At 43.3% G+C, this 12,224-nt stretch overlaps 1 protein-coding gene across 1 annotated transcript in view; it reads left to right on the forward strand.

The window, feature by feature from the left end:
• Positions 1-10,320, forward strand: part of LOC110533955 (gamma-aminobutyric acid receptor subunit alpha-3-like) — a 158,259-nt gene extending 147,939 nt beyond the window's left edge. The window contains exons 9-10 of the mRNA XM_036990375.2: positions 2,874-3,079; positions 8,576-10,320. Coding sequence (XP_036846270.1) covers positions 2,874-3,079; positions 8,576-8,917 — 548 coding nt within the window. The 3' untranslated portion in view covers positions 8,918-10,320. The remainder of the gene's footprint in view (positions 1-2,873; positions 3,080-8,575) is intronic.
• Positions 10,321-12,224: the final 1,904 nt, after the last annotated feature.

Genomic DNA, 12,224 nt, shown 5'->3' on the forward strand with positions numbered 1-12,224 from the left:
CGGCTCCCGGGCACTGTTCGAAAGATTATATTTAATCAATAATTTGTTCCCTAGCGGGTGGCCTGGTTAGAGAATCTGGCTGAAATGACCTGATATTTTTTTGTGGAAAATCCCGTTTGTAATTTTCTCCTTCACCCAAGTGTAATGTATGATTTATGGTTTGAGCGGACGTATTACACAGTGGACACAATACAATCTCCAGTGACGATGGACATTCGTCCATTGATATTTTTTAATTGCCTGATCTTTTTTAATATGGGGAGATTGGATTTGCCAATTGTCAATATTTTCTTCAACTTTAGCACTGACTAATATTAAATGATTCCATATTTTACTCATTGACGATGCACATTAAGTATAAGCAATTCAGGGCAGTCTCAATCCTACCGATCTACAACAGTTTTTAAATGTAGTCACCTAACAAACATAGTAATGGGGCTAGTTATATCCTCTGCATAGATCAACAGTAAGACCATAAGTTCACGTTTCTTATTTAGGAGGTGGGGAAATGAGTTGACCTCTTCAACTGCGCAATGTCCATTTTCTGAGCCTATATTTTCTTCTAGCAGATGCGACAAGTGGGAACAGCTGAAGTGGAATGATTGCTTATATCGGCTTTGATGGACACCCATTCTCTGCTCTCCTCTCATTTCGTTCTTTAAATTCCCGGAGACGTAGAATACAAAGGCCAGTGGGCACAATGACCTATAAAAGATTCACATTTCACACAGCAATTGATTTATCCTCTAAAATCTTTTCCTGTATTGTAATTCAAGTCTACATTGGGCCTGACACACAGTACGAGTATTGCACAGCCACATTTTGGAATGTTTCTGTGCTATGTCTTCTAGCTGCTGGTCTAGATGGACAAATCTAATCAGTGTCTTGGTCTCAGTGTTTCTGTTTCAACATTTTGATTGCCTGTGTAATGACATCCGTGGTGGCAGGGGATTTTTCCTCGAAGCTTTTAAGTGTCAAACAATGCCAGGAAAGTTCAATTAAATCTCATTGTGGATATGATGGCTGTGTCACACTGTCAGACATGATGGAGGTGGTCAATACAGCCTCCAACACAATGGATGTGGTCAATGGAGGAGGTCTGTCCAATTACTTAACACCTACAGCCTCTGGTAGGCTTCTCCCCTACCCACCATCATGGACATTGCGGTAGTTGGCATCCCTTTCCAGCTGCAGGTCACAGTGTGCGCTCCTCACATTTCCATGAGGTGATCAGCCAGCAGGGTTTCCATATCAAGTGCAGCACCACTCTGCCAGGCTGCTACATCTGTTCCAGAGCAGTCCCTTCTCTCTCCCATCCACCCATGGCTCCTCTTCCCCCTATGAAGTGGCTGTTCCATGTTTCTGCAGACAGATGGCAGGGGACTGCCTAGCCGCCTGCACTGTATCAATACAGGGATTACAGTGTATCGTCAGACAAGCTCAGCGGAGCTCTCCTGTGGGGCGACTCCAATCCGCGGCTCTGTGAGACTTAGGGAGGTGGTGTAGTAGAGGGCATGGACAGATGTTAGGCAGCTCTGGAGCCAGGGATGGAGAGGTTAGATTGTAGCTGCATCTGAAACACTAACTCTGCTATCTGAATTGGGAATAAAAACATTTTTACAATCAGGTTTTATTATTTTTTTAAGGATATACATATGGAGAACTGTAAAAATGTGGCCACAGCCCTGAAATAAAAATGAAAACATACATATATACAGCTCTGGAAAAATAATAATAATAATAAATAAATAATTAGTTTCTCTGGTTTTACTACTTATGTGTTCGGGTAAAATTAAAACATTTATTTTATTCTATATACTACTGACAACATTTCTCCCAAATTCCAAATAAAAATATTGTCATTTAGAGCATTTATTTGCAGAAAATGACCACTGGCCAAAATAACCAAAAAGATGCAGTGTTGTCAGACCTCGAATAATGCAAAGATAATAATACAAAAGTTCATATTCATTTAAAAAAAAACAATACTCATGTTTTAACTTAGGAAGAGTTCAGAAATCAATATTTGTTGGAATAACCCTGATTTATCAATCACAGCTTTCATGCGTCTTGGCATGCTCTCCACCAGTCTTTCACATTGATGTTGGTGACTTTATGCCACTCCTGAGCAAAAATGTAAGCAGCTCTGCTTTGTTTGATGGCTTGTGACCATCCATCTTCCTCTTGATCACATTCCAGAAGTTTTCAATGGGGTTCAGGTCTGGAGATTGGGCTGTCCATGACAGAGTCTCGATCTAGTGGTCCTCCATCCACACCTTGATTGACCTGGCTGTGTGGTATGGAGCATTGTCCTGCTGGGAAAAACACTCCTCAGAGTTGGGGAACATTGTCAGAACAGAAGGAAGCAAGTTTTCTTCCAGGACAACCTCGTACGTGGCTTGATTCATGCATCCTTCACAAAGACAAATCTGCCTGATTCCAGCCTTGCTGAAGCAACGTGGGTGGTGTCATCACCGATCCTCCACCAAATTTCACAGTGCGTGCGAGACCTGGAGAGGTGTACAAGCCACTCTCCCAAAACCATCTTTAAAAGCATTGCCCTTGCTTTTAAATATACACTATATATTCAAAAGTATGTGGACACCCCTTCAAATTAGTGGATTCAGCTATTACAACAAAAATGTGGAATAAGTCAAGGGGTATGAATACTTTCTGAAGTATGTCAGGACACCCTGTGACACCATGTACTGAATGTTCAAGGATGATGCTCTTTCTTTCCATGACACACAGTTATGTTTACTGTTGTTCAGCCCAATTGGGTCTGTGTGTACTGTACGTGTGTGTGTACAAAGTATGTTTGTCAATTAATACACTCTCTCTTTCCTTTTGCATCTCTTATTTTCTGTCCCCAGGGGTCACAACAGTTCTGACCATGACAACCCTGAGTATCAGTGCCAGGAACTCCCTGCCCAAGGTGGCCTATGCTACAGCTATGGACTGGTTCATGGCAGTATGCTATGCCTTTGTCTTCTCCGCCCTGATAGAGTTTGCCACAGTTAACTACTTCACCAAGCGCAGCTGGGCATGGGACGGCAAGAAGGAGGCCCAGGAGATGAGGGTGAGTTCTGTAGCTATGGTATACCTACAGTACATGGAGGTAGTTTCAGTACTTCAAAGGTTAAAACAGGATAATGTAACAGCTCCCACATCCCATAAAAGCCCTGCTCCCTCTTTGTGTGCTTTGCTGTTGTTGTGGAGAAGTAGCTAATCACAACTGTCTCCATCCTCATTAATCTGCTAGATAGTGTATTTGTCTCCTGCTTGGCTCGCTCCTCGGGTTGCTCTCTCTCTCACTCTCTCCCTCTCTAGAGTGGAGTGGCGTTTTGCTCATTCTAGATTATATGCTCTCTATCTATCCTCTACCGATAACCTCCTGAAAAATGAGCGTATTCGGAGCTAATTGCTCAGAGATAGGACGAGGGAAGCTGGTCAGAGCTCTCATATTGTTTTGTAGTGGGAATGAGGAGAAACACTGAAAGAAGGTTCTATCCCAGCCTCCTGGCGAAGGCAGCCCTGGGTAATCTGTAAAGAGATACTTTATTTATTCATTAACAACCCCACAGAGGAGGATCTCTGTTCCTGGACACAGAGGTCCTCTGTGGAGATGGGAGAACCTTCCAGAAGGAAAACCATCTTTGCAGCACTCCACTAATCAGGCCTTTATGGTAGAGTGGCCAGAAGGAAGCCACTCCTCATTGAAAGGCACATGACAGCCTGCTTGGAGTTTGCCAAAAGGCACCTAAAGGACTCTCAGATCATGAGAAACAAGATTCTCTGGTCTGATGAAACCAAGATTGAACTCTTTGGCCTTAATGCCAAGCATCACGTTTGGAGTAAACCTGACACCATCACTACAGTGAAGCATGGTGGTGGCAGTATCATGCTGTGGGGATGTTTTTCAGTGGCAGGGACCGGGAGACTAGTCAGGATCGAGGAAAATATGAACAGAGCAAAGTACAGAGAGATCCTTGATGAAAACCTGCTCCAGGGCACACAGGACCTCAGACTGGGGCGAAGGTTCACCTTCCAACAGGACAACAACCCTAAGCACAGAGCCAAGACAAGTCTCTAAAATTCTATGATTGGCCCAGCCAGAGCCCGGACTTGAACCCGATTGAACATCTCTGGAGAGACCTGAAAATAGCTGTGCAGCGACGCTCCCCATCCAAACTGACATGAGAGAAACTCCCCAAATACAGGTGTGCCAAGCTTGTAGCGTCATACCCAAGAAGACTCGAGGCTGTAATCACTGCCAAAGGTGCTTCAACAAAGTACTGAGTAAAGGGTCTGAATACTTAGATTTTTTTTATACATTTGCAAAAAATTCTACAAACCTGTTTTTGCTTTGTCATTATGGGGTATTGTGTGTGGATTGATGAGAAGAAGAAAAAACAATTTAATCAATTTTAGAATATGGCTGTAAGGTAACAAAATGTTGAAAAAGTAACGGGGTCTGAATACTTTCTGAATGCACTGTACAAATTAAAACAGTGTGTATCATACATAGACACACTGTATCTCATACACAGAGACACGTACAGCACATAAACCCCAGTGTACCTCACACACACAGACACACAGAGAGACAGTGAGAGACAGTGCGAGATAGTGATAATTAAGGCATGGGGTTATATGAGGATCTCATTAAACATTGTGATTTTGACACTCAGGGTCCGCAAAAATGCTAGGAGGCATTTTGATGCTAGAAAAGTTAGGAAAGTTTGGGTGCAATCAGGTGATGTGTTTCATGTGAACAGCTGTTAGGATATTAAAGGGATATTTCAGGATTTTGGCAATAAAGCCCTTTATCTACTTCCCCATTTTTTTGTCTCTGTGAGCAGTTTCAAGGAAGTTGAGAACTAGCGTAGCCCAATTGCTAACTGCCGTTAGTGCAATGACTGGAAAACTGGTAACTGCTAGCATGCTAGTAGATACCAAAGCCTTCCTGTCATTGCGCTAATGCTAGACAGTATTGGCTCCTGAAACTACCTCTAACTTCGTTCATACTGGATGCAGAGACATGAAAATGGTATCCATTTGTTCATCTGACTCTTGCCAAAATCTCGGAATATCCCTTTAAAAGTAAGTGGTGAACTCCTGGGAAGTTTTTAAAGTGGAATATCTGAGACTCGATTGACAAGTCTAAAGTCTACTATTTAATGTGCTTCTGTCAACCCAAGTCAATATTAGTAGAAATATCTCAGGCTTTCAGTCACTGCAACAGACGTTTACAGTGTCACAAATCCATTTTATAATATGCGGAGTATAAAGGACTCACAACCATCAGTTTAACACTCTTAAGTTCTTTGTAAGTTGACTGGATGATAGACACCATGGCGTATTGCTGACATGAAACCTTTCTGCAGTCACTGAGCGACAGATGGTTATGTGAATTACAATGCAGTAAGTGGAGGAAGATGTGTCTTTGTTGCTTTGTCTTAAAGGCAGCAGCAGCAGGATGTCTGTCCTGTGTTCTCTGGGCTGTGCTGAGCAGGCAGTTTGCGGTGATGAATACGTGAGGGTAGGGGTCACTCGGGGAGCAATAGCACACCCATCACAATCCCTCACTAATAAAAGCTTCAGGAGAGCTGCTGGATGAAACTCTATTCTTGATCCTCGTTTAAGAGCTTCACAGGGGAAGATGTGTGTATGAAGTGAGTGTAATCAAAAGGCCGTTCCTCAGAGAGAGTGGAAGGACTCTTGGCTGAGTGTCCTGTTGGGAGTAGCACCCCTGTTCATCAGAGGCTGTGGCTGCAGCCTTCTCCTGATGGGGCCAGATGGTGACCCTATTGGCATGGGGCCCTGAGGAGAGCCTCTGAGAGGCTGTGAGAGGCTGTGTCTCAGTTGAAGCGGGGAGTGAGGAGCCAGAGGAGGGTCGATGTTAGGTAATTTACCTCAGTGGCTGTGGAGCTCCTCTGACTCTCAATGTTGCCCTTTTTAGTCCGATGTGTCCTGTTAGACATGCCAGCCATGTGGGCCTGTTCGGCAGTAGCAGCAGCACCATTCATGCAACCTAATGAGGTTTCTCTCTCCTCTCTTCTCCTCGCCACTGGAGACCCAGGGCGTGATAGTCACGGGTACAGGCACAGACAAGTTAGTCAGTTTTCTGTGATTATTGACTCATTGAATTACAAAACATATATTGGGTTGGATTTCCATGACATGATAACATTTTGGGCATTAGCGCAGGGGAGAAGCAGAGCTGACCTTGATTAGGGATTTGAAAGCATGTTTAATTAATGCTGGCTGACAGACAGACTGTAACACACACTGCAGTGATGAGGCTGTGCTGCAGTCAGGTCTATGTGGGGACCAGCCACCTCTACAGCTGTCATCGTTCCCAGCAAGCCAGGCCACCTGCGTGGACACACACAAATACACACACAGATACATACACCTACGGTATACTGTACTCTCACACACGCACATGCAAACACGGACACACACAGATAGACACTTTTCCCCCAAGCCATGTCCATGCACACACGTCTACTCTAACTCCAAAAACATTTGTCACACACTCACACACACACTGGGACACACTTATAGCCCCAAGATGTGCTGTCACACCCAAGCACAAAGGCTGCACGTACAGACACGTACAGTACACACACAGAGCACAGAGACATGTATTGGTACTCTTAGCCATAACCCATAAGGCACCTGCTCTCCGAACACAGACACAGAGAGACACTGTAAGACCCAACCGGCTCTGTTACCTCTGCATACACTCACATCAAGACACTTTCAGCCTTGTACACAAACACCCTCACACACTCACATACACACACAAATGCACAGGCAATGTCTCCCGACACTCCCCACTCAGGGCCAAGGGGCACTCATATACACACACACACACACAAACACACTAAGGAGTCTTCATGCCCCAAGCTAGCCGAAAGCATTAATATAATCACACAAAGTTTGTCTGCCCTCAAGCAATTTTGGTGTACTCTTGTGTATAGTGGCACACAATGTTTTGAAGAACATTACTTTCTAAACAAAGCCCCATACTATGGTTGCCTCTGCCTGTATCTCAAACTACGTAACTCAAAATGATGTTATGGAGTCCCTCGCCACTAAGCTGATTGGCAGGTGTGTACTAGCAGGGCCTTGTATGTCAGGGTGGTAGGCTGAGAGCAGACCTGATGCCGGGGATAAATGAGCTTAGGTAGCTGTGGTAAAGGTCATGAGACGCTTGTTAATAGTTATCCCTTACTCATGCTGATCTAAGCTGTGATATAAGGGGCCCGGGGTGTTGTTGGATCAGGAGGAATCAATACCCTGTGAAAGCCTCAGGGCGTCCAGGGGGCAGCAGTCGTCACCACTAAAAGACTCCCTCTCCACTGATATTGGCATGAGATAGAGCCAGAGTGCATGCCCAGCCTGAGCAAACAGAGACCTGGCCCAGCCCGGGAAAACAGAGCCCTGGCCCAGCCCGGGCAAACAGAGCCCTGGCCCAGCCCAGGCAAATAGAGCCCTGGCCCAGCCCAGGCAGGATCACAGACAGACAGACAGACAGACAGACAGACAGACAGACAGACAGGCAGGCAGACAGGCAGGCAGGCAGGCAGACAGGCAGGCAGGCAGGCAGGCAGGCAGGCAGGCAGGCAGGCAGGCAGACAGACAGACAGACAGACAGACAGACAGACAGACAGACAGACAGCAAACCAAACCATTAACCCCTGTGTTAGCTTATCCAATTGGATTGGCCAGTTCTCCTTGATGTTGTGGTTTAAGACAAAAATACATCATAGAACCCTGGTTGTTATATCCCATTTGCCCTATTAATACATGAATCAACACCTTGTTGATGCAAGCCTGGCCATACTAATGTAATACAGCATATGAATGTCTCTGCTGTAGGTATAATTCTGACATATGAAAAATGATCTAAGAATTTCCTGGGGTAGGATTTTGAGACCTAAAACTGTTCCCAGCCCATCTGTTTTATATCCCCTTGGCTTCATTCCTAATCTATGGCCTATATACAGTACAGCCCCAGTCCTCAGAGGGTAGTTTGTCAGGTCTGTTTACAGGTGCATTGATTCATCCTGCTCTGCTCTTATCCTACCTCTAATTCTCCAGTGCCACCAGCCTAGACAAACCCTGCCCACTACTCTGCTCTGCCCCATTTCTTTCAGTGGTTCAGAAAATAACAAGCCTCTCTGAAATGAAACCATAATATTTCCCATAAACCTCTGACCTGTGTAGGCCATGCCCTGGGGTGTTCCTATTCTCACTGTGATGTATGCATATTTTGTCAGGGAGTCTCATGTGATTTGCCACTTATTGGAGCGTAGATGCGTAATGTTCTATGACCCTGGCTGGTAGGGCGACAGCCCCGATCCCTACACTAGGGCCTTGAGTTCTTTCAGCTTAGCTCCCAATGGTGCAAAATATGGATGTTATTATGTTCCCATCATGCATCTTGAGCATCATTGCACCCCGAGTCAAAACAGTCTGAGGTAATGTTGCCATTTTGAAAACAAGGCCTTTGTTAGGTTTAATGATCCAGCCCTGATTCTCGCAGTTTCTCTTCTCTTTACAGAGAAGAGAATCTGCCTCCCTTTCCAAAAAGGCCAACAACACATTCAACATTGTCGGAACTACCTACACCATCAACGTGGTAAAGGACCCAGGTTTAACCACCGTCTCAAGGAGTGCCACGAGAGCTACACACCACCACCACCACCACAGCCACAAGGTTCCTAAAATGGACGACTCATACGTTGAAGCCATAAAGTCCTACAACCGCGTCAGCAGAGTGGACAAGATCTCACGCATCATCTTCCCAGTGCTGTTCTTCATCTTCAACCTGGTCTATTGGGCCACGTACATCAACAGCAAGCCGCGCGCCATCCTCTCCCCCAGGTCCACCACCCACAATTAGAGTCTCCCCGACAAACTATTAGGCTGAGGTGGCAGGAGGCCAAGAGATCCACGACATGTTATTGTATCATTGTTTTGGACTTCATTTTGATATTTGCAAGTCTCAATAGGTCAAAGACAAACATTCTCTTAGATTTGTATGTACATAGTCAAACTATAAATGCTCATTTGTTGTTTCCTGATTATATGTTTATTTGATAGAATAGCCGGATGGTGTTTTGGATATGCTTTCTCTTCACTCTGACATGATAAGGGGGAGCATGTGTTTGAATCCTTCATGTTAGCTCATTACAGAGGATCAGGTCCTGGTGCATCACACACACACACACACACACACACACACACACACACACACACACACACACACACACCCACACACACACACACACACACACCATTCACTCTGAATTGTGTCAGAATGCAGCAAGGAGAGCCATTGGCTTATTGTCGCTATGGTGGGCTCTTATAGCCAGGGGCAGCCTGTACAGTTCCATTGGAACATCATTAATAATCCTCAGTGTCTGCCCTTCTGCTAGCGCTGAATCTCAACAGACCCAACGCAATATCATCTGGAATTGCTTTTGTGTCCTATGGGCCTGCCTGTGCATTTTCCAGTCCAGTGACTTTTATTGTTTTAACAGGCTGAGTATGCTCAAAGAGAAAGAAGCCGTGTGCCTTTTTGAATACCCACATCTTTAAGATAAAGCTTTTGGCACACGCAAACACAGACACACACACACACACACACACACACACACACACACACACACACACACACACACACAAGCACACTGGTGTCCATATCGTTTGGGCCTGTGTGCGGAAGCTCCCCCTTCTCTCCCTCCTCGTACAGCCCATGGTCACCGGTGGACATGGTCAGCGTTGGTAAAATCTCTAAAGCATGGATGAAATGTAATCATAATATGACTGATGCAGCATTATAAAATATTCTCTATGTACATTGTCATGTATTGGCTTACAGTGGTTAGCCTCTGTCATAGTATTCGGACACCATTACCTCAGACTGAAGTCTAATATAGATAACAGTTCATTTGTATAGTAAGGCATTCATTGGTTAATTTATTCAACCATATTCTATCTATAGTAAATATTCTTGACTTTTCAGTTAATAATGGATGTTTTCTGATGAAAGCTTTGACCCTTGTGCCTGTTCGTGTTGTTTTTTTTTTCTCTCCATGGGATTATGATACAAGTTTGAGGCCCCATTTAGAAAAAGACAACTTATTTTTTAAGATGCTCGTTTCCATGTTGTCATTCCCATTCTATATATTTGGTTTTATTTGTGTGTACAGGGATGGGCAAACATAAAATAAAAATACAATTGCATAATACATTTTCAAAATACCATAAAGATCAATGTATCAAAATAAACTACAAAATACGTAGATTTTTTTATGTATTTAATTAAAATACATGTATTTTGTATTTTAAAATACAGAAATACATTTGCAAGTAGCTGGCCCGAAGAGCAATAACATTCTCAGTAACGATTACAGAAACATTTTACTTGCTATAACTGTAATATGTTGTTGTTTATCTACCTTAGTTGAATACACTGACTGTAAGTCACTCTGGATAAGAGTGTCTGCTAAATGACCAAAATGTAAATGTATTTATGAAAATGAACATGTCAAACGGAACTGCAAAGCACACTGGGTATTATTTGTTATCCTTGTGTCGGGCGGAGCTCATTATAATAATACTCAGCATGCTTTGCAATTGTCCATTTTTACATTTACAATTATATTTAGTTCATTTAGCAGATGCACTTATCACACCATAGTGCCATCAGACTTCTGATACCAATTCAGGGGGAGAGGGGGCTACAACATTGTGAACCGCTATAAAAAAAAAAATGGTATAGAAAAGTATTTTGTATTTAGAAAATACATATTACAGCTCTCAAAAGTAACTTCTTACAAAATACATTGCAGTGTAGTTCAGCCCAGTGTAATACAAATGACAAAATACTCAGAAGTAAAGTGTTAAGGTAAAATATGTATTGCTCAAATCATACAGCCTGTACATGGCGATGATAATAGCTGCTGTGAAAGTAATGACGTTGCACAGGACTTTTCCCATGGGAGTTCTGTGAGTGCTAAGCAGATGACTTTTCCAGAACCCAAAATATGTTCTCAACCATCTCTCAAACCAAGACTACGTTCAAAGGAGAAACGCCTTTCAAATGGATAGAATGGGAACTATTTTATTGTGACTTCTCTGAAAGTGTGTTAAAAACACAAACCATGTACAATGTATCAAACATATGCATGACAATCTGTACATGTGGAAGTCTGCAACCTCCAGTAATGCTGTTTGTCATATTGAACTGTAAGGCTTTAGTATCAGTGTTTCAGTTGCTAACTAAGATACTGTGTAGTATTCCATCTCTGTTGGAGCTGGGGGTTGTCCTTCTAGCAGGGCCAGGGGTTGATAGCTACAGGAAGGACACTTATCATCATGAAATCGGATATGGAATATATTTATATATGAATACATACATAGTAAATATATTTATGCTAATTAACACATGCAATATAAGACATTATATACATGTTATATATGGTATAGCCTATACAGTATCGTGGGTAGAAAGCAGTAGAGAAACAAATAGACACATGAATACAATATTTAAACTAAGGGCAAATACTTTAATTACAACACAAAATAGTAATTTGTGAATTTTGTAGATATTGTGACTCCAACTGTAATAGAGGGTTTGTGAAATATAATTAAGTCAGGTTTCATATGGATCAGTATTGCAGTCTTACTGTACATTCAGCTCTAAAACACCATCAATGCTATGGGAGATTGACGTTGGTGTAGCCCAAAGGCCAGCAGGTGGCGATATTGAGTCGTTTTATCTTAACGTCCAAAGGGAATGTATGCAGCCGGTTATATACTCGTATCCCTCGTGGACCGGTTCGAACATAAAACATTCTCCATTCAGGCTGCAAACTTGATTTAATGACAAGAAGGCGGGATTAAAACGTGGAAAAATGTGCATACTTTATGAAACACCATTTTCCAACACCATGCTACTTCCTGCGATCAGACCAAGGGTAAACAACAGATTGCTGCAACTTGATTGGCTGAGCACTTTGGGCTAACATGGGTGATGCTTGGCGTCTGACATCTTGGCTTTTTAGCAAGATGAATACTTTGCATGCCCTTTTCATACCTAACTGAACGAGCAGATGCCTTGTCTACAAGTGATGCTGCTCTACACCCTGTACTCTGTTCTCCATTCTAACTGCACTGAGGGAGTGGAGACCTCCACAAAGAGA

Source organism: Oncorhynchus mykiss, chromosome 10 (assembly GCF_057628025.1).
Source record: "Oncorhynchus mykiss isolate SJ-2025 chromosome 10, ASM5762802v1, whole genome shotgun sequence".
NCBI lineage: Eukaryota > Metazoa > Chordata > Actinopteri > Salmoniformes > Salmonidae > Oncorhynchus > Oncorhynchus mykiss.